Here is a 23761-nt window from a genome sequence, read left to right on the forward strand (position 1 = left end):
CAGGCTCTTGGGTTTTTGGGGAACTCTGGGGTACATGGGATCACATTAACATATCTGCACTATGAAGAAAAAAAATTTTTTCCAAGACCACTTAAAGTAGAGAGAGAAGGAAGCAAACAGGAACTATCTGCTAATGAATGTGATACTCCGTGATTGGCCCCAGCCTGCAACCTGTCCACCTCTCTCCTCCTACCACCATTTATGCTATGCTCTAAGTATTCCTCAGGTCTGCAGAAGACCCAACACTTTCCCAGGGGATGGCTCCTCTAAATGAGGTGCTTTCTCCAGATCCCCTCCCCTTCTTCCCCAACAGGCCCCTATTACCCTACAAGCCCCACTTATAACAGCCCCAACCCCATGCAGGACTAGTTCCTTCTTCCTTGTTCCAGTTCACAATTCAGAAATAGCAAGTGCTGAGTTAAATTCTAATGTCTGTACATCTTCCTCACCCCCATTCCCTGGGAGCTCCTCTAGGTCAGGGGTCCCATCTTGCTCTTCTTTGTGTGCCGATTACCAGCGCTAGGTCTCGAACCCAGAAAGAATCAACAACTCAGCCCTATATAATTGAGGGAGGGAGGATCAGGAATAAGGGCACTCTTATCTGAAAGTACATTTTATATATACTTGGAGTCATTTTGTTTTCTTCACACTTTGTTAGAGATTTAGTGTTAGTATTGTTATTTATCTATTTTTTTTGGAGGGGGTACCAGGGACTGAACTCAGGGCACTCAACCACTGAGCCACATCCCTAGCCCTAGTTTGTATTTTATTTAGAGACAGGATCTCACTGACTTGCTTAGCGCCTCGCTTTTGTTGAGGCTGGCTTTGAACTCATGATTCTCCTGTCTCAGCCTCCCAAGCCGCTGGGATTATAGGTGTGCGCCAATGCACCCAGCTAAGTGTTAGTATTATTAATAGTTAGCATGGAATATTTTTATGTTATAGAAAATACAAATTATCTTCATTTTAGAAAAAGAATAACGTCCCCAATTGATGATAATTTTGTAGTATTTTAAGTGCCAGCCAGCTAGGAAAATGAGTCCCTGGCCATTGAGCCTATTGAAGTTTTAACTCAATTCCTCATCTTTGGGGAAATTGTAGTCCAAGCACAGTTCCTTGCCCTTGAGGAGTGACCCCGGATTCTTTAGTCTTGATTTGCAAGGTAAGGTGGGAACTGTCCCTGAGCTCCCCTTACTCAGGATGTTTTCCAGCCGCAGGATGCGCAGAGCTCTGCTTGTCAGTTGCCTTATTCATTCTTTTCCTTTTCCTCCCCAAAGTGTTTTTGTAGGCCTGCCGGATGCCACAGAAATGTGACCTGGGCAAAATGTGGGTCACTTCTTTATTTGAAAAGTGTCCACAACTCTGAGCCCAGAGAGGATGTAATTAACACGTCCTGGGGCCAGGCCAGCACATTCCAACCAGTTAGAGGATCGAGGCGGAGGGTACAGGATTTAACACCCATGATGGCGCGGCTGGACTGGGGGATGCCACTCGACTCCCCACAGGTGCAGGCTAGCCATCTCCAGCTAAGGAAAAACAAGTAGCCATAGCACCCCTCCACGCGCTATGAGATCATTGCAAAAGCGTTCAAAAGCATCTCATTTCCGCTCCACCGCTACATCTGCTGCCTTGTGGGCCTGCATGGGCTCAAAACATGGCAAGGGAGAACCCGGGACCTGCTGCTGTCTGCCTTCTGTAGCCCAGGCCCTGAGGAGAGCACAGCACAAACCAACCTGGCTTCAGTTCAGTTACCTGGGACATATGTAGGATGGGACATTAATTTCAGCCTGTCAGGTTCAAGTTTGAGGGCACATATTTCTCAGGCAATGAAAGGCCTGGGCCACAGCAATAAAGTACATTAATTGATGCTTACTGTTTGTTGGACACTGCTCTACACAGGTTGACTCACTAAGCCCTCAGAACAGACTTAGGAGGTAAATATCGCTAGGTCACTTGATAGTTGAGAAAACTGAGTCAACAGAGGTGAATTGACTTTCCCCAGGCCACAGAGCTGGTATGTGGCTGAGTCAGAATTGAAACAGGTGGGCTGACTCCCGCCCACACTCTCAGTCACCATGGAATGCTGTGTGGACGCTCCCCCCACCCCCCCACCCCACCCCAGTAAAACTTATTCATGGGATGAATTCGTTCAGGGACCAACCCTAGGTGGCATTCAGTGCTCAGGCTCCCATGATGAATGGGGACACACCCTAGGCTATAACCAATGATGGACACTCCTCTTGGGAGCTGCACTTGAGCCAGTCTGCTGCCTCCTTTGAGTCCATGCATGGAAACCTCTTCTCATGGTCCACTCAGAATCGTCTTTCACCTGGGGCACTTACCAAGGAGCCAGGATCTTTCCGTATCGTCTATGGCCAGGCCTCTGGCATGCTTCCTGGATGTTCACCCTGTGCTCCCCTCTCTGTCATCTGTCACCTGTTAGATATGAGGGTGAGCTGCCTGGGCTCTGGAATTGTCCACCCTGTCCCTGTCATGGACACACAATGCTTGTGCATATATGACGTAGAATTCATGTTTTGATTCCTCTTCAATTGCATCCCCTGGAAGAACTATATGGTGACTTGATCTAATGAAAGCTTCCAGCGAGAGTCCAGCCTTCCAGTGCTTAGTTAACTGTGCCCTTGAGTTCTGCCCCATTCTGTCGGCCACAAGTGAATTCGATGGATATGGTGGGATTTCTTTCCTCTAGAAGCTCAGAGACTCATGGAGGAAAAACAGATGGGAATCCACAAATTATAACACAGAGAAGCTGAAACATCACAGGGTGCAACCCAGCATTGGGGGAGAGACAAGGGTGATGCACCTTGCCTCAGGAAACCAGGAAGACTCACACAGGAGGCAGGGTTCCAAGGAAAGGAGGCGGAGCTGGTCGGGGCTGTCCCTGAAGGTAGCACAGTGTGTCAGGGAAGGGCACAAGATGCTCAGGGGACAGAAGGCAGGGCATGGAGTAGCCTAGGCAGGGAAGAGGGGGGGAAACTGGAGGGGCTGGGCCAACCCTGGGCATCCCATAGTGTCATGGAGGTGGTAGGCGAGCCCACAGAAGACTTCACAAGTGGAAGTGGGATTGCACCTGTATTTTTAGGAAGAAAACTGGCAACTATAAATATGCACTGGTGCAGGAAGAAGCCCACTCTTCCCTTGCTGCTCTCTCCAGCAGGGCAGGGTTATTATATCCATGTTGCTGTTCTGTTGTTAGTCGAAGTTCATTGAGCATGCGCCATATGCCGGCCCCTGTGCAAGATGTCTCCGATCAGTTGTTTGGGGAGGACTCTCAGGAGCTACAAAGAAGTCATTTCTGATGTTCAAGTGGTATCTGTTAAAATACCCTCATTTGAGAAAGACAAAAGGACTCATGTGGTTTTGCTATGTCTAGGACATATCCAAAAAATGCTGTTTCTTGTTTATGATTTTGCTTCAACTGAGTCTGGCACAGGAGCAGGGCAAGTCCAGGGGTGATAGAGAGCTAAACATGACCTTAACCAGGCAGAAAGGAGCACCTCAAGGGCAACACTTCAGCTTCCCCAGAAGCACAGGCCTCTGCCCTGTGGTCCTTTCACTTGAACTCTGCATTTAATAGATGTGTTCTTGGTACAAGCACAAACTTGGAGACGGTCTGTGAGTCATTACATGGTCTCCCACGGCGACACAAACACTACAGAGCCATTAAACCCAGCTTTGTTTAAACTTGGGCAAAAAAGATCTCTTAGTTAATTTGGGGGTTAGAGAAAAATAGGAGTTTGCCTTTTGTTTTTTATATGCAATTTTCTGGGCTGGGTAATACAGATGGGAAAATTATGATGCTGCTATCAAGCTGTTGGGAATAGTCTGCCCACCCAGATGGGCTCTGATTGGAAAGACAAGCACGTCTGGTCAGGCTCCTAGTGGCCAGCCCTGCAGTTCTTGCATCTGGCTTCATGCAAGCACAAAGCATGAGACACAGGCCCTGGGTAATGTAACTTGCATGGCTCCGGCCGACCCCACCCACCCCACAGCCATCTCTGGATTGGCAATTGCATACTTTAAGCAGACCTCCCTAACGATCAAACCAGGGAGTTTTCTGGAAACCAGGCAGCAAAGGAGGGGTCTCAAAGTAGGTTCCAATGAGCCCCAAACTGTACATTTCAACAGTTGGGCAAGACTTTCCTGTATTTCTAAAATTTTTAAATCCCAGCAGACAAATGACTTGCTACTTTGAACCCCTATTCACAACTAAAGCGTTTTTACTAGAGTGTCAAAGAGAAAAAATTCAAATTGAGTACATTTGAAAATGAGACCAGTGCTCCTGGGACCAGAGCTCACTCAGGTTCTCTGTCTCATGAAATCCCCAAACACCTGGCACCTCAGGTACTCCCACGGCCCGTTCTCTCCCCACGACCCACGCTCTCCACACAGAAGGTGGTGGGGTTTTCATGGAAGAGTTTTTGCCTTTCTCTTTGTTGAAATTCCTCTCCAATAGGAGTTTGGGACCCCATACTGGACTTCTGTCTTCACGCCCACCTCTCCATGTACCTCCATAACTTTCTATTGATTTTTCAAAGAACCTGGATAGGAAACACTCACACAGGTACGATTCGCCTGTTGAATTTGCTCTTTAGGGATATTGCTCCACAGGTTTTTCTTTATAAAGTTTAACAAATTTTACTTCAGGTAAGCAGGTACTAGCTTCTCAGACAACTAGATTTATTCTTGGGACATCTGAGCTTTGAAAGGACATTCACATGGTAGGAAGGCAGGCCTTAGAAATAAATGAGACAGGTGTTATTTCTGAGCAAGGGGGCTCCCTGACATTTGTGGGTGATTCTATCAGCCTGGTCTTAAACGAGATGGATTAATTTGATCAAAGAATGCCGGGTGGAAGGGAGGTATTCCAGGGTGATGCTGTTGTTTTTGAGGATAGAAAATAGATCCAGAGAAACTAAATGACTGGACCAGCTGCAGAGACCTCTGCTCGTCCTTCACTAGTGCTTCTGCCCTTCTGTCCACAACCTGGGCATGCAGCTCCTGCATCCAGGCTGTGTTCCAGCCTCCCTCGTGTGCATGTGACACTCAGCCTGTGGGGTGGGAACTCAAGGTTGTATTTGTCAGGAAGAGTCCCTCCCTCCTGTCCCCTTCCTGCCGCTAAGGTTCTGATTCTATGGGTGGAGACAGTACCCTTCTGGACCATGAGTTGGAAGCCGTGTGCCCTAGGTGTTCTCAGGGAGAGCAGCCTAAGAAGGCAGGAAGCTGTGCTTTTGAAATGTGGATCTCAAAACAGATGGCTGCTTGGATATTGTGAGAAATGGGTGCCTGTTTCTATTTAACTCACTGTTGTTGGCTTTTTCTGTTATTCTCTATCAAACCTAGTCTACATTGCTATATCAGTAGTCTAGAAAATTATTAAATTGATTAATAGTAGCTCGCTGGAGGAGGGCAGGATGGGTGATGGGTAAGGCATGATTCTGAGTCTATCCCTTTAAACCCTCTATGTCGGGGGTTCCCAAGGAATGATCTACAAATAGCTATGGAAGAATTGCCCTGGCAGATATTCCCATAAATCCAGATTCCTGGGCCCCTTTCCTGTAGATTTTGATTTAGTGGCTATTCTATGGGGCTAAGACTTACTTAAAATCTCCCCCATGTAATCCTGGTACATAGTTATATTTGACAATTATTTGATGGATAATTGTTCTCTGCTGATTGTTGAGGCAATCAGAACTTCCAGAAAATTTTGTTTGGAGGGCGAAAAGCAAACAGGATTGAATTCTGATATAAATCACTCTCCTCCTTTGGTGTTTGTGGGTTCTGCATTCATGGTATTTGACCAACTATGGATAAATATTTGGAAAAAATTTTGCCTATACTTAATATGTGAAGATTTTCAAAAATTATTATTCCCTAAACAATATAGGATGATGATTTATACTATAGTCAGTATCATAAGTCGTATAGAGAGGGTGTAGAACACAAAGGAAGATGTATGAGGACTTTAGGCAAATACTGTGCCATTTTACACAAGGACATGAGAGTCTGCAGAGTTCTCCTTAGGTCCTGGGACCCTCTCCCAAGGATGCCCAGGGAACAGATATCCTCAGGTAACTTGGTACCTCTGCCCTTCCCTGCACCCACTGAGCGTCACACGAATGTGACTACCAGAACACTCTCAGGCTAGCCTCCACTGAGATACTCCTACGGCAGCATGACTGCATGTCGTGGGCTACACGTAGGTAATGTTGTTTTAGATTTTTAAATTACAATTTTCATGGGAGCTGTAGTCCCCTCCAATATGCATTGCTACATATTAATGCATCATAGATTGTGACTAAAAGAACTGCTATTGAGGTGCTTTTTTTTTTAAGGTTCTAGGGTCTCAATCTCAGAGGTTGCATTTTTGGTCCTTGCAAAGATCTGCAAGGTCAGCAGAGTCTGTCAAGCAGATGACAGCTGAGGCATCCCCAAAACACACAGCAGCAAGTCCTCCTGGCACCAGCAAGTCCCAGGGTGCCAGGCAGGGCAAGTGCACCGGAAGGCAGAGGGTGTTAGGTGCAGGACAATCCCAATAGCAGTGGGGGGATTACACTAAGCAGCAAGTCCACACCAGGGGACCCTGTCCAGGACATCTCACATGGCACGAGTGGGCTGCTCGGGCGAGTGATCCCCTTCTGGGATGCTGGAGAGGGGTTCTGAATCAGAAGGAAGCCCAGGACTCATGAGCTTCCCACAACTCTCAGCAGAAATAAAACAGAATGGCACTAAAGATTCATTTTTAAGACAACATTTGAAAAGAAATATTAAGGATATCAAAGAGCTGACTCCAACTGGGTCATTGACTGCCTCAGTCTACGTGTGGGTAAGTCATATAATCTTTCTGTTTCTAATTTTTTTATCTTGTACAGAATCAAGGGATTGAACTTGATGAGCCATGAAATTCCTTTTAAAAGTTGGATGATTTCATGTTTATCTAATAGCTAATTATGTACAAGTGAATTAAATGAAAACTTCAGTCAATGATATATTTGCACTTAAGGGTATAAAAATTCAAAATCCTAATATAAAAACCATCCGAGAGACACATTTTGTGTGTGCATGTGCATGCACACCCTCAGAACCTGAATTTCTAGAAACTTTCTTCCTCACTTAATCCCCACAAACTCTGATGGCCTTCTCTTGTCCCCGCTGAAACATTCCACTATGTAAATATTTAGGCTAGATTTTTTAAACATCCACAAACATTTATTTCACTCTCCCAAGTGACATCATCCAGAGGGCTCAAAGCATGCTGAGCCAGGCCTCACTAACATGACAGCTATGGGCTGTGGGGAGCAGGTGGTTTCTGAGCCCCATCCTGTACTTATGGAGGGTCCCCCAGGTTAAGTGGAGCTGCTACTAGAAATGGAATAAAGCCTTTTATGAGCCACTGCTGTTAAGCGATTTGAGTCTGTCCTTGTGCCCTCTCCATCCTAACCCCCCTTCTTCCTCAGGTGATGGCCAGGCAAGGAAGTCCTTACATCCTGAACTGTCCCCATAACCAACAAGGTTCAAATCAGAGGTCACTGTCCCTCTAAAAGGTTTGAAAGAGAAACGGGAACCCAGAAGTCCCAGGACAAACTGGAGGCTCTGGAGCTCCAATGGTTTAAGTGCCAGAAGGATTCAGGGAAATGGAGAGAAAAGCCCAACTTACTTCATCCACAAGCCCAACAGCTCCATAAATCCTGGCCAGCTGTCCGATGAGGCAAGGGAACCTTTCCCCGATCTCCTTCAGCCTCGGAAGGAAGCTGTCCAGCGCCGCTGGCTCGTAGCCCGAGATCTCTGTGAGGATGTTTAGGATGACGTCATTGTGGGTTGCATCCTTCAAATGCCTGATTAGGAAAGGAACACACTTCTGAACCACCTACAGAGAGACGAGAGGAGGGACGAGTGAAGAAAAGAGAAAAGCAGTAGAGCCCAATCGACTTCCAAAGCAAGTATGTGGAGTATTAAAACAGAACTCAGCACACCTGGGATTGTCACTCTCGCTGGGACAGAAGCAAACCTCTACACTTCGGAACCTAACATTCACAATAAAATCTCTAGGCCTGTTGTTTGCTTCTTCTTTTAATCTGAGCCTTGTGTTGCAGAGAGCAGTTTATAAAATGCTGAGATGCAGCTACTTGTCAATCTAGTTTTGATGTGTTGTGTCCCAGCAAAGTTATATTCCCTGAAACAACTGGGGGAGCTGTAGTTCGGAGGACTTAATGTAAGTATGAAAGAGGTCCTTGGTGACTTTACTCAAAGCCTTCAAACTGGCAACATACTGCTTAGAAATGTTAATAATAAAAATAAGGAAGGAGGAAAGAGCTCCACATTTTCTTCAATTTTCCATTTTGAAACAAGAAGATGAAATTATTAAAGCAAAATGATTTCCACCATATTACCACTGCCCTTTCTTGGTTCTCAGTGTTTTTATTAATATAAGGATGAAATAATTTATATTCGAAAATGTGACCCTTTGAAAATTTTTTAGGTACCGAGGATTGAACTTGGGGTGCTTAACTACTGAGCCACATCCTCAGACCTTTTTATTTTTTATTTTAAGTTGCTTGGGGCCTTGCTAAATTGCTGAGGCTGGCCTGAAACTTGTGCTCCTCCTGCCTCAGCCTCCAAGTCGCTGAGATTTCAAGAGTGACCACTGTGCCAGGCTCTCCCTTCATTTCTTAAAGTCTGTCTACTTGACCTTGCTGTCAAGACGGAAGCTTAACATGGCTTTTCTGAAGTGATTCCTACTCTACTTTTCACTCAACTCCTGGCCCACCATTCCTCCCTCTGGCATTCTGCTCCCATCACAGATCACACTTCCACTGTGCTGAATTGCCAAGGCCACTTTCCAGACGGGCTGTGCTTGTTCTTGTTTGGGGGTTTTACCCCTGTGGCTTGCTCTGTCTGGAACGCTTGTTGTCCCTATCTGCTGGATCAACTCCTGATCATTCTTGAGGCCTTCGATTAAGTGCTGCTTCCTCAGAACCTCTTGCCTCTCAGTCTAGGGCCCTGAAGAAGCTCTGCTGTGCCCTCTGAGGCTCTGCCCAGGTCCTTCTCACACCTGCCTCTCATTGCAGGTCTAGACCACTAGTTAGCTTCACCAGTGGTTACAATGCCCAGCGCACAGCCTGGCCAGAAGGTGGGTTGGTAAATATTTGAGGGGAAAAAAATCAAAGGAAGGCAAATCTAATTTTCTGGATAGCATTGAATAGAATATCACTCCCATCCAGAGCTGTTGAAATGTTAATTAAACACAGTTGCTGTCATGAGTCACATGTAACATTACAGGGCATGACAAAGACAGTTCTTGGATAACTAGGACCCTGAGTGTAGATGGAAATTTCCTGTCATATCCAGCACTTGGGAGGAAAGGAGAGGGCGAGTTCCTGGTGAGGAGCACAAGTGACCTCTAAACATTGCCTGTGCATCTGGGAGGGCCTGTGTCCTGCAGAGACACCACCTGGGCACACAGGGCACAAGTGTCAGCCAGCTGCTGCAGGTCAGGCAATATACCTAACCGAGGCCTTCAGGAATGGAAAATGCTCACACATTTCCTGGCCCCTCCCCAAAAGTTCCATCTCCCATCCCTCACCCCTGGAACAGAGAGTACTTATTCCTGGAACAGAGGGCTCTGCGACACGCGTTTGTAACCTCGCTAACTTCATTTTTTAATTTAAACTTCAGTCCATCTATCACAAACCTCACAAGAGTCGGATGTGTCTGTAGCCTCATAGAGTAAAAGAGGAAGGAAGGAGGGGGGCTGGGGTTGTGGCTCAGTGGAGCGCACTCTCCTAGCACATGTGAGGCCCTGGCTTTGAGCCTCAGCACCACATTAAAGAATATATAAATAAAATAAAGGTATTGTATCCACCTACAACTAAAAAAGAATTTTTTTTTTTAAAAAGGAGAAAAGAAGAAAGGAAAGGGGGCACACACACAGGGCATATACAGACAGACAGCTGGACACAGAAGAGAAGTTCTGAATTTTATAAACAAAGCAATAACAATTTTACCAAAAACCAGAAGTTGATTATTTTGCTTTGAATTCCTAATAGTCCAACGTTAAATTAAGATGGTGGTAAAAAAGATGGATGCTTTTAATTTATCACACACATGAAAGAAAAGTGGTGCTTTGGGCTTTAGAGAGATTATTCCTAGATTAGGAGGACTTTATTTTCCAAACACCTGGCACGTCCATGGGCTGGGTCTTCAGTATGGCCTCCCGGGGAGCTGGCTGCATGAATCAGAGAGGGCCCCATATTGCTGCAGATAGAGCTGCCATTGAGACACAGATGGCTGAGAAGGCAGCTGGCATGGCACAGGGCCCCTTCCTGAGTCGTGGAAGGAGCTCCCAAGCTGGCCTCCTGCCCCAAGCCTCTGCCTTCTATTCTCCTCAGTGCCATCAGGGAACTATTCTAAAACCCCAATCTGATCCCATGACCTCCCTGAGAGACCTCAAAGCTCTCTCATGGCCCAAGGTCAATCCAGCAAGGTCACAGCCATGTAGCATGTTTACCAGCGGGTACTTATTCTGCCTTTCCCTGAGGCCTCGCTGCACGGCACTGGCACTACAGTGCCTGAACACAGATATATCATAATTCCAAATTCCATCTTCCCTCTGGTCCACCCACCCCCTCAGGACCTGGGCTGGACTCCCACTAGAGGTGCATATCACACACCCAAATGCTTCCCTGCTCCACAAAACTGGCAAACCTGCCGTGAAACCGCTGGGCTGTTTGGTCTGAAGTGTAATCTGGGGCTCTGCAGAGGGAATGGAGCTCTGGCCCTCAGCCTCTGACCCTGCCTACCTTGCCCCTGCCCCTCTCTTCCTACTTCTGTCTTTTCGAACATCCTGGTTCACACATGAAGGTCACCTAAGCCACCCCTCAGAAATACAGGTCACATTGCTGGCATGGCTTGTCCTCTGAAGGCCCTCTGGACAGGCCTGAGCACCCAGGCCTATATGACTGATGAAGGCAGGCCTGTGTTGTCCAGGAACAGTCCAGGGCTACGGCCAGCTGTGTGTCAGTCAGCACTGCCTCGAAGTAACCAAAACACCTGATGTGAACCACTTGAAGGAGGAAAGTTTATGAGGACTCATGGTCTCAGAGGTCTCAGGCCATGCTTGGCATCTCCACTGCTTGGGCCTGAGGTGAGGCAGAGCATCATGGTGGAAGAGTGTGGTGGAGGAGAGCTGGGAAGAAGGAGAAAAGGAGAAGAAGAGAGAAAAGGGGCCAGGAACAAGTCACCAGGGCATGTCCCCAGTGACCTGTTCCAACTTGGTCCCACCTCCTAAAATTTCTACCACCTCCAATAATGTCATCAAACTATTTTTTTTTTTAATTTTTTATTGTGGGTTGTTCAAAACATTACAAATTTCTTGACATATCATATTCCACACTTTGATTCAAGTGGGTTATGAACTCCCACCTTCACCCCATAGTCATCAAACTATTGATCCACCAATGGATTGATCCACCAATGAGGTCGGAGCCCTCATGATCCAATCACTCCTCAAAACCCCAGCTCGAACCTTTGTTGCACTGGGGACAAGCCTTTGGGGGACATTCCAGATTCCAACTGTGACATCTGGAGTCAGTGAGTGGGTAGGGATGGGGCATGAGAGGGAGGGCAGACCAGAGCCCTCCACAGCCAGTGGACAGGGCCCCAGCCTGGATAGCTATGATCATGGCCCACTTTTCTGTGCTTCTACATGAGGCTGTTCATGAGCTTAGTGTTCAGTCATTGAGTTCAAGTTTTGTGGGTTCATCTCTCCAGGCCTTGGGCACCTTAAGGACAGGGTCCTCTGAAGACCATGCCATAACTTAATTGGCAGTGAAAGACATTTATATTCCTGTGTGTAGAGTAAAAGGGAGACACGTGGGCACCCTCACACTGCCTCTTAAATTAACCCTGAAGCCAAACTTTCTCTCTCAATCAGTTTGACTGGCATTAAATTCATTAATCTCAAGAAATCTACAAAATGATTGCCACCCTTTCCTTTATGAGTTATTCCCACCACAATGAAAAGACATGACATTGACAACCAGGGCTCGGCTCCAAGGGCTGTTTGAGAGAGGTCCATGTACTCCATGGCTCCTTCTTCTTGATGTTCCGTGGATGAATTCTCACTTTAAATAAACACCCAGGCTGACCTGAGCCCGCAGTGCGCGGTTAGGAGCGTTCGTGGAGGAATTTTCTAGTTGCCTGGTGAGAAGCCTCTCTCTGCAGGGAGCCACCCGCCCCACCCCCGCAGCTCCTCTGGGTCTGAGCGTCACTCCACAGGGGGCTGCACCACCCTTCAGAGGGTCACGTCCTGAGGAAAACAGAGGTGCACACACATGCTAGAGGCTGTTCCTTTTGCTGGCTAGACTGTGGCAGGGCTGTGACGGCCAAGAACAGACAGCGTTGATTCTCATCAGGGCCACTTGGAAAACTGACTGCCCAGCCTTTTCCCAGAAATGGATCCCGAGGGTTCTCTGGAGTTATCAACCATAATTCATGAGCAGGGAAGCCTCTCTTCATGGGAAGAATAGTTCCTTGAAAAGAAGGGCCCAGAGGCCAAGATGAAGAATGGGGTCCCCCTGCCCAGCCAACCACAGCCCAGAGTTCAACATGGGGGGGTGCTGAAGCTCTCCCACCAGCTTACGTAGAGAACATCTTTCCAGGGTCTACTCTTGACCCTCCAGACCTAGAGGGCTGTCTTCTTCTTGTCAGAGGGTGGGTGGTGTGAAGGGCCAAAAGGAAACAGGAAATAACCTGCACATTTCCCATCTACAGGCCCACACCATCTACCTCTGAGAGTCGGTAGTTGTCTTACTCGGAAATCAAGGTTCCACTTTAATCACAGTCTCACAGGGTAAAGCCTTCCCTGTTTAGCTGCTTATTTTGCCTGAAGTGAAATTAACTAGATTTAAGTTGAGAGCAGCAGTCTGCATTTTTTTTCTTTCTTTTCTTTTTCTTTTTTAGGTACTGGGGATTTTGCCATTGAACCCAGGGGTGCTCGACCACTGAGCTAACTCTCCAGTTCTTTTTGTGTGTGTGTTTTGTTTTGAGACAGGGTCTTGTTAAGTTGCTTAGGGCCTCACTAAGTGGCTGAGGATGTCCTGGAACTCGAATCCTCCTGCCTCAGCCTCCTGAGTTACTGGGATTCCAGGTGTGGCCACTGTGCCTGGCTGCAGTCTGTGTTTCTGATTATTACCACTCACTCACTTTCTTCTCTCAGCGAGCCCTGCCTCCACAGTTCCTCCTGTCCCCTTGGCCACTGTCTAATTAAGGACAGAGGGGAGAGGAGCTGAACCGGCCACTCCTGCATCTCACGGCCTGTGGCAGCTTAGGCCCAGAGAGTTGCAGAAGGGCTAAGGGGCAGGTGAGGGCAGCCTGCATGTGAAGGGAAGGCCCACAGGAGACCAGCAGGGCCGTTATTTCCCTTTGCAACCCTTGCACCTATAAGGATGCTGAACAGCAGAGTCCCCACATGTCACCGCAGGGGCCTCCAAACCCTGGCCTCCTGGTCCCGGGACTCACACTCAGCACCCACAATGCCCACCCAAGTCTGTACTCACCCTCTCCTCTTGCCTTCAGCTCGCCTCCTCCTCTTGTCTAGCCTGCCCTTGGACTGTCACTGCCCTGCGCCTTCTACCAACTTCCCTGGAACACCCACCTGCTCCATACGTTGCAGTCCGACCCCTCAACCTTTTAGTGTTGAGAGATTCCATTGGCTGGAACTAGACTAGGTTATGCTGTCACTGGGCCTCACCTATCTGGCTCTGGGAGTCACCTCACTAGCGTCAGACTCAGATTGTCTGTAGGGGGTGGTTTTGGGGAGGCTATTCTGACTGGAGAAAGACATGGAATCACCCAGATAAAACCTGGTCCGGCTGATAAGACTGAGGCATGTGTGAAAAGCCACCTCGCCAAGCCACTCCCTGTCTCCACCGCTGTTGGTAATCTCTCCAAACTCCGGCTTTTCCATGTGTAAAATAAAAAGCTTGTTGTGGGGAATGGATGAGGTAATGTCTGCAGAACACCCACACAGGGCCTGGTACATGGCATGAGCTCAGCCACTATCAGTGCCCTTTGTCGGCCGGGGCCAGCGCTGAGAGAACCCCTCGCAGCTTCTCAAGTGGAAGGGACTCAGTGACCATCCCAAGGCCAGGAGAGGAGGGAGCTGGAGCCAGAGGGTCTGGCTTCAAAGCCCTGGACCTGTCTCAATGCTTACTACACAGGTGACGGGGGGGGGGGCAAGTTTATTTTGCAGAGGATCCATTTTGACCAACAAAAAACAGGGGGGAAAATAACACATCACAGAGTTATTTGCAGGATTTAATGAGATATTAAATGTAAATAAAAAGTCCTTGAAAATGATGGAGTTCCCCGCAGATTTAGGCACTAATACTAACTCATCCATGTAGCAAATAGCCATGAAAGGACTTCTGTGTCCACCCCAGGTGCAGTACCAGCCCTGGGGATGTGGGATGATCAGGAGGTTCTCATGTCTAAAGCACCTGCCTGGGTCAAGGTGGCCCAGAGGAGAGGGGTCAGTACAGACAACTTCACTACAATGTGAAACTCTGCTATGGTGGGAACGGAGGGAGAAAGGAGCCAGAGAAGAGTCACGGCATGTTTTAGCTGCCATCTAAAGGACTGGAACAGCCAGGAAAGAGTAGCAAGCATGGATGTTAAGGCTCAGTGGCCTGAGAGTTCATCCAGGACAACCTTCTGGAGGTTATGAGGACAGGGCTCCTAAGCCCTTCCTGGGCCTCTGGGCAGCACAGCGTTTGGATGGAAGCTCCTAGAGTACCATGGTGGGGGGTGACCTCTCTCTCTTGCATCCCACCATACTGGGTGGGTGGCCCCCAGCCCTTTTCCCTCCTCATCCTTTAAGTGAGCCTCCTTTTGGCTTCATTTACCTTCATATCCAGCCTTTACCCCTGGGAAACAACTTGAATTATGATCCGCTCCTCAGATCCCTCTGGAACTTCTCCTGAACCCCACCCCCCCACGATGTGTGCTTTGCTCCTGCTGTCAATGCACAGATAGAATGGCACACCATTTGTGTCTGTGAAGCCATGTTTGGACTTTGGGTCACTCGTCCCTTCTCCCCATATCACCTGTTCCCCAGGCTCCTCCTGTGGCAGGCAGAATAATGGTCCCCCAAAGATATCCATGTTTCAGTCCCCAGAACTTGCATGTGTGTTACTTTGTGTGGCCAAAGGAACTCTGTAGATGGGATAAAGTTAAGGATCTTGAGATGGGCAGATTAGCCTGAAGTATGTGGACAGCCCCCATGTGGCCAAAAGCATCCTCCAAGGAGGGAGGGAGAAGAGGGTACCAGAGGCAGCGATGGAGACAGGATGAGAAGAGCAGGGATGAGAGTTGAAGGCACAAGCCATGGAACACCAGCCACATCTGGAAGTCAGAAAGGACAACAGATGCCCAGATCCCCAGAGGGAATCAGCCCCGCTGATCCTGACCTGTGGAGTGCTAAAGATAAAAACTCGTGTTGCTTTAAACCACTAAGTTGGTGTGCTTTATCATAGCTCCAGTAGCTGATGAATGCACCTCCCCTGGGAGTCCACTCAGTGGCCTCCCTTGAGGGGACCAGTGACCCTCCAGGCCACTCCTCACCCACACTGTACCTTCAACCTTCCTTTCATCCTTAATCCTTTCTGAAACCGACTTCTCCACTTGCACCCTGGAACACTTTCCCTAGCTTCCTCCAGCACCCTGTCCTTTCTAATATTTCTTTACACACCTTCCATTTCTTTATTCTTACTGTGTGTGTGTGTGTGTGTGTATTTTTTTTTAACTCTCCTGGTTTTCTCTGCCCTTTATGAATTGGCAGCCTATACTCACATGGTCATTTCCTAAGCGTCCCTTCCATATGCTGTCCACGGTAAATGACTGCCTGCACCCACCCATCCCCTGACGCCAAATATTGACACTCTAGGGGGAGGGAGCACAGGTGCCACCGTAATTGATATAGCCTGGGGTTCACCATCCATCTTGGCTAAGCATGCGTGTTGGATTCCTTCAGAATCCAATTCCACTTCCTCCTTCCTGGCACCCTCTAGCTCCTCTCTGGGTGTCCTCCAGGTCAGCAGTAGCTCCAGGGGTAAAAGAGCATCCTATGTAGCCCTGTTAGACTGACAGGAAAGTCATCCTACAATGGCTACAAGTTTGCAGTTGGTGACTTTTACTACCTGTGGTGGTTAACTATGTGTCCACTTGACTGGGTCTCAGGTGCTCTGATATTTGCATAAACGCTATTTCCGAAAGGCCTGTGAAAATATTTTGGGACATGATCAGCACTTTAATGGGTAGACTGACTCAAGCAGATTGCCCTTCCATCGAAGGAGGGCACCATCCAATGGTTGGGGACCTAAATAGAACAAAAAGCTGCAGGAAGGGAGAGTGGCTCTGCCTTGTTGCTTCAGCAGGAACACTGGTGTTCAGCTGCCCCCAGACAGGGCTGGACACCATTGGTCCTCCAGTTCTCAGGAGTGTGCACTTGAACTGCGTCACTGTCTTTCCTGGGTCTCCATCTTTAAGACAACAGATGGGACAGCTTGGCCTCATTACTGCATGAGCCAGTTCCTCACCAAATACACGTGTGTGTATACTTACATGTGCTCGTAAAAGGAGGTGAAGGCCTTCCTTTGGAGATGGGTGAGGGAACACTGGGCTCACATCCTGTCCCACCATCCGGAACCATGCAGGTTGTGTGGACCACGGTGTCTGAACACACTTCTTACCTCCACTTGTCGCCTCCTTGCTGCCACGTGCAGAAGCCGCAGGAGATGGTACTGCTCTGGTTGCTCCAGCTGAGGCATCAAGGCCAGGAGCCCTGTCAGGTGTCGGTGGATGGGCTGAGGCTGCTCTTCACACACGGCAGGCAGCACCCTCAGCAACATGGTGTTTCCTGTGGAGGAGACACAAGGGAGTGGCGATGTCACCAGCTCACAACCACAGAAATGCCACATTGCCAAAGCAACTCCTCTGTACTCACACACGCAATAGTACAGACCCCAGCCACCACTTCTGTTGAAAACACACAGCATCGCCACACGCCTGCGATCCCAGCAACTTGGGAGGCTGAGGCAGGAGGATCGCATGTTCAAAGTTAGCCTCAGCAAGTTGGAGGCCCTAGATAAACCTGTCTCCAAAACAAACAAACAAATAAATAGGGCTGGGGATGGGGCTCAGTGGTTAAGCGCCCCTGGATTCCATCCCTGGTATAAAAACAAACACACAAAATCACAAAGCATCTTCTTCTCAAAAATCACTTAAAGCTTGATTTAAACTTATACCCTAAAAGGAAACACCTTGTGATATAATCAGCATTATTACATTATGAACATTTTTCCCAAGTCATGCCACCTGAGGGACAGTCACAGACCACATCCTTGAGAAGGAAACGGCTCTGATCAAGAATCCTTGATGTTGAAGTGAAAAGCCAGCAGGGTCATAGAGGGAACCTGGGAAACTCTGTGAAACTGAACCAAAAAGGTGTGCAGAGGAATGTGCCCACATTCCTGAGCCACAAAGGTGAGCTTCAGAAGAATGATCTGGAAACTATGCCCTGGAGAGTTTAGAAAGTAGCCTTGCAAATTTAAATCCCCAATTTCTGCACGATTTCAAGAGCAGTTTAGATTCAGCTTGTTTGTCACATGTGTTTTGCCTCAAAGACATACAAGATAACTGCATTTAAAATGGCAAAATTTCAAGAGAAAAAGGTCATATAAGCTGCAAGGACTGATCTGCAAACGACATATGGGAAACATCTGCTTATCGCTTTATGGTATGGATTTTTTTTTTCAAAATCCTCTCAAGTACTTAAGTGTTTTGGGGGATTGGTTTCTAGGGATCTCTTGAACAAGAGTTGTCTTGGCTCTGTTTACTTTTACTTTAAACTTGGCTTTGTGTATAGGAGACCTACCCAGAAAGACTCAGATCAGCAGAAATGAAACATACAGCCCTTCATTAGGTACTGGGAACAACCTTACATATAAGAGACATTTAGTTACAAGCATTAAGGAAAGATGGCTAGGATTTTCAGAATATCAATATTTACATTCAGTGAAAGGGTAACTCTGGATAAAACCAAATGTATAAAAAAATAACAAGAGCTGCTTTTTCCATATGCACTTCATAGAATTATTCTCAAACATGGCCACGGTACAGGTGTGTAGAAATACTCAGTCTCCTTCCTTCCTTCTCTCTCTCTCTAAAAGAAGTTGTGTTTATCAGAGTCTAGTTTCAACATTGTGATTTTAAATAACTTATTTTGTTTGTTTGCTGTTTGTTTTTACTAAGAGCTTCTCTTTAAAGGGTCAGGAAGTTTTAATGCAGTACACCATCTGTACGGAACACATCAGGTCCTAGAATGCACTTGTGTATATACTCTGATCAACTGATGAGTGAGGTCATGTTGAATGGACTGCAGCTGGACTGCAGGACGGGAAACTGCCATGGCTTTTGGTATAGTGCTGGCTAAAGGCCCGGGGAGTGTTGAAGGGGAAATCCCGAGATTAGTCATTTCAGCTGACTTCAATTTTAATCAAATAATACAAAAATCAATGCAGAAGACCTTTTCTGGACCAGACTGATGAAGACAGCTAGATATAGAGATCCTATAAATTTTACTCACAAATTAACACTTTCTTTTTAATCAGGAAGCATTTCTGAATTTCTAGAATGTTCTCAGGTGAAGTTCACAGTCCCCTGGACCACATAATTCAGCAGCAAGATGGTGGTGTGCCCCTGGAATGTCAGTTTATAGATGTTCCTGAATTTCTTTTGTAAAGCCATGGTGTTAGTTTTCTATAGTTGTGTAAGAAACTAGAGTGACGATGGAGTTCAGATGTCTGACATGAGTTTCACCAGGTGAAGACCAACTGCAGGCAAGGCTTGGTTCCTTGTGGACCCTGAGACACTGAGCACATACCTGTGTTCGTCTCCACCCCCCACCCCCATATATATTTTTTGTACCCAGGGGCACTTAAACACTAAACCATATCCCCAGCCCTTCTTATTTTTTTGTTTTGAGACAGGGTCTCACTAAGTTGCTTAGGGCCTGGTTAAATTGCTGAGGCTGACTTCGAATTTTTTATTCTACTGCCTCAGACTATCGGGCCACTAGGATTACAGGCATGAGCCACCCCATCTGGCTCCCTCTTTCACTTTTAAGGACCCCTGCGATTACATTGAGCCTGCCTGGATAATCTGGATGGTTTTACATACCAATTCTGTCTAATGTGTACAGGTTGCAGGGATGAAATGTGCACATTCTGGGGGGCATTATTCTGCCTACTACCAGGATTATGGGAATTTCCATTCCAACCAGCAGCACTGGTGTTTCTGTGGCTCCGTTTCCTTCCCAGCATTTGATCTTGATGGCCACTGGCTTTCCCTGGCTTTTGCTAATCTGATGGGGGTGCAAGATCATATCTCATGATTTTGGTGTTTATCTTAATGGTTTGTGAGTTGTGCACCCTTTTTAAGTGTATTTACCAGTCATTTCCTCTCCTGTGATTTAGCCATTCATATCCTTTCTGTACTTTCTATTGGAATGTTTGTGTTTTTCTTATGAATTTTTAGAAAAATTTTTACTTATTTGGGAGATAATTATTTGTTGGTTTATCAATTTGAAGTAGCAATCTTAAATTGGTTTGTTTTTCAATTTTTAATTTCATGGTTTATGAGGGGTTTTTGTTGTGTAGTTAATGAGAAAACTTTTGCAGGTTCACAAAAATATTTTCTCCTAAAAGCATTTTTTAACCCTTTAATCTATTTGGAATTTGCTTTTGTACATATGAGGAAAGAACCTGATTCTAGTTTTTTCTTTGTGTAAGAACAGTTGTCCAGCACCTCTTACAGAGTGGCCAGCATTGCTTTTCTGATCTGCAGCACTTCTTTGATATGCCAGGTTTTGCATACTTGCTGGGTCTGTTTCTGGGCTATTCTACCACTCATCAATTCCACATTTTCTTAATTACAATAACCTTATAATAAATCATGATAGGGGAAATTTCCTCACCTTCTACTTCTTTAAATTCCTCTTGGATGACTTATATAAACATTTTAGCAACAGTTTATCAACTTCCTTCAAAAATAGGCTTGGATTCTTTTTCCATATTGAATATATAGACTGGTATAATTGACATCTTCATGACACTAAGTCTTTCCATTCAAGAATATGATTTATCTTTCCATCTGTGTAGATATTTTTTATGTCTTTCAAGAAAGGGCTGTAATATTGGCTCTGCCTTATGTATCTTTTATTAAATTGATGCCGAGGTATCCTACATATGTTGCTGCTACTATAAATGGATGCTTTCTCCACCAAAGGATATTTTCAATTTATCTGCTAGTATTAAGAAAGCAATAGATTTTTTTTGTATGTTGCTCTTCCATCTAGCAAAGCTTGCTCAATTCTTTTATTAATAATGTCTTTTAAGTCTTATGGGTTTTCTGCGTGTGGGTAATCAACGCGTGATGATTGATGAGAGGTTCTTTCTTTCCATCTTTATGTTCTTTCATCTCACGTCCTGACGTCCTATCTCACTGGCTGGAATCTCTTATTCTCCAATGAGTAGAGCCACATCCCTGAGCACCCTTATGTTATTCCTGTTTTTAACAAATACCTTTCCAAGGAAACATACTTTTATAATTTACAGTCCTACTTGTATCTGTTTGTGTTGGTCTTTGTTATGGTTTGAATCTAAAACGTCCCCCAAAGGCCATGTACTAAAGGCTTGTTTGTCTGCCTGTGGTGGAACTGGAAGGTGATAGGTGCTTCAGGAGGTGGGGCCTGGTTGGAGAAGTAGGTCACAGAAGCATGTCCTTGAAGGGCATATCTTGTCCCTTGCCCCTTTCTCTATCTCTGCCTCCTCTCTGCCACGAGGTCAGCAGCTTTGCTCTACCACACCCTCCCCACCATGATGTTCTGCCTCACTGAGGGCCCATAAGCAACAGTGCACAGTGACCAAGGACCCAGACCTCTGAGTTCGTGAGCAAAAATAAATCTTTCCTCTACTGAGTTGATTTTTCTCAAGTATTATGTCCCATTGATGGGAACCTAACAGTTTTGGTATTTTTATCTGTCTAAGTAAGTTCCCATCTGTTTTCTACTTTGATTTGAGGGTTGAATTTTATCAAGTGCTTTCTCCCATCTGTTGACATGATCATATGATTCTTACTGAAGCAGCTAATGTAATAAACTCATAGATGGTCTAAGATTAATCATCTTGCAATCTCAGATTAAACTCAACTTAGTTATGATGTATTTTATGCATACATTTCTGTGTTTGTTTGGGTATTCTTTATATTCTTTATATATAGTATCAATATCTATGTTTTTAAATGAGATCACCTCACTATCCCTCTATAATAATGTCCATTCTCTTTTGGGTATTATAATTATATTAATTATATCATAATTATTAAGCCTGGGGATATAACTCAGTTGACAGAGTGCTTGCCTCACATGCACAAGGCCCTGGGTTCAATCCCCAGCACCACGCACACACAAAAAAAGTACTAAGACATATGAGATGAATTTAGCACATTCCTGCACATTCTCTTATCAGAAGCACTTAGAATAAGATGGGGATTATGTGTCCCTTGCATATTTGGTAGAAATTGCCTATCAAACTGTCAGGCACTGTATACTTTATTACAACAACTTCTAAATTTATGGTTGAAGTTTCTGTGTCCTATAGCCACAGATGAATTCACCAATTTTGTTAACTTCTCCCTCTATGATCAGCGATTTGTTAATTTCTTTTATAATTCTGTCAATTTCTGGTATATATTTTCTGAAATGTTACTAGATACTTCCAAGTGTGAAGTGTTTTGTTAATCATAATTTAATTTAATTATCCTTTGAGACTATCCTTGTTTTCAATTGTGCCACTACCCTAGATATCTGTTTTACCTGATAGTAACACAGCTGTACTGGTGTTTTGAACAGTTCTTTTTTTCTTTTTGCCTCATAGGTTACCTTCATTCCTTTCCATTTTATTTATTTTTTTTAACTTTCAACATTTCTTTTATGTCTTAGATGTTGGTCTCTATCAGAAGTGACAGTGACATATAGTTGAATTTTCAAAATATTCCTATCTGATGACCTTTGTCTCTTCAGGAAAAAAATGTTTCATTTGTGGTGATTATCGTTCTATTTGGACTTGTTTTTAGCCACATCCTATTGTGCTTTTTGTGGATCTTGATTTTTCTGAGCCTTTCTTTCCTCTAATGTTCTATTAAATAGTATTTGGTTTTGGAGGTTGTCCTAAAAATTACAACAAACAGTCTTGAGCAAAGAAAAAATTAACTTTTTAATAAATCATACCCCTAAACAAACATTGAAAGGATTTCAGAAACCTAACAGAAAAATGAGTGTATTTTGGTTTATTTTCTTATGTCTGTCTTCCAGGTCATTAATACTCTCTTTAGCTTTGACCAATTTGCCTTTTAATCAATTCTGCACACTTTTAAAATTTTCTATTAGTTTATTAAGTTTTAGAAGTTATATTTAATTATTAAGAAAACCTACCTAGTCTTTTACTTTTTTTGGTACTGGGAATTGAACCCAAGGGTGCTTAACCACAGAGCCACCTTCCCAGCCACTTTTTATTTAGACACAGGGTCTCGCTAAATTGCTTAGGGCCTCACTAAATTGCTGAAGGTGGCTTTGAACTTAGGATCCTCCTGCCTCAGCCTCCGGATCTGCTGGGATTACAGGTGTGCGTCAATCAGTGTGACAATATCTTATTCCTTCTCATATTCCTACTTCCTTCTTTTAGTTCTTGGAATAATTTTAAACTTATTTTCTAGTTTTGAGCTGAGATTTTAAATAAATGAAGTTATTAGGAGAGGTGTTTTACTGTTTTGGCTCTGTTGATTTCTCAGGTATGATGGTTCATTCCCCCACATGTTGAAATATCCATGATTGTGCATCATTTTTTACTGTGGCAGATGGCATGCCTCTGCAATCCAAACATTTGAGGCTCAAAGTCATCAACCCTTAGGTGTCTTGTAGGGTTCAGTGGAAGAGAGCCACACTTGATTCCTGTTTTCATATGCTTGGGCAGAGTGGGGTTTTACCCTTGAAGTCTAATCTGTAGACCTCTGAGGGTCCTGGCCCTAGGAAGGTCTCACATCTAACAACCCATCCTCTGCCCCAGCTCTGTTCCCACATAGTCATCTACACTTGCTTAGGGCTGATGACCCATCCTCCTTGACCCTGCCCCTGCCCTTCTGGTACTGGATAGTTTTCTTACTTTATTGAGCACTTTACCACTGAGCTACATCCTCAGCCCCCACCCCCCTCTCTTTGAAATAGGGTCTTGCTAAATGGTTCAGGCTGACCTTGACCTTGTGATCCTTCTGCTGAGCCTCCTGAGTCTCTGGGATTACAGGCGTGTAGTGTAACACCCATCTGGCTTTGGAACCCATCTAAATGTTTTAAGTTTTTATTAATATTATTATAATGTAAACACATTTCTAGATTTTTAAAATTTGTTGCTAGATGTTTTTACAGAAGGCTTTTCAGTTGTCATAGTTCTCCATATTTTGTCAGAAGGAGTTACTAAATTTACTTTTATCATATGATCCTTTCCTCTAAGCCTCACAGAATAACTTAACGTCCATGTAATACTAGGTTATGAAAAGAAACACGCCTAAAGCCATTTTATACCCTCTCCCCCAGCTCCGTTCCATTTTAGGCTTACCCATTTGTACTGTG

General features: G+C 45.4%; 1 protein-coding gene across 9 annotated transcripts in view; it reads right to left on the reverse strand.

Annotated features, from left to right (window-relative positions):
- The window catches only part of Veph1 (ventricular zone expressed PH domain containing 1), a 251557-nt gene that overhangs the window by 157711 nt on the left and 70085 nt on the right, over nt 1-23761 (reverse strand). For 7 of the 9 annotated variants that reach the window (XM_046431368.2, XM_046431367.2, XM_046431366.2 and 4 more), the window contains exons 5-6: nt 16770-16936; nt 7679-7888 (exon numbers count right to left, since the gene is read on the reverse strand). In XM_046431368.2, the coding sequence (XP_046287324.1) occupies nt 7679-7888; nt 16770-16936 (377 nt within the window). The other 2 variants (XM_046431372.2, XM_058574933.1) reach the window with 2 other exon arrangements.

Source organism: Marmota monax, unplaced genomic scaffold (assembly GCF_021218885.2).
Source record: "Marmota monax isolate L192 unplaced genomic scaffold, Marmota_monax_Labrador192_F-V1.1 WCK01_AAM20220418_F8-fsc00022, whole genome shotgun sequence".
In the NCBI taxonomy this organism is placed as follows: domain Eukaryota; kingdom Metazoa; phylum Chordata; class Mammalia; order Rodentia; family Sciuridae; genus Marmota; species Marmota monax.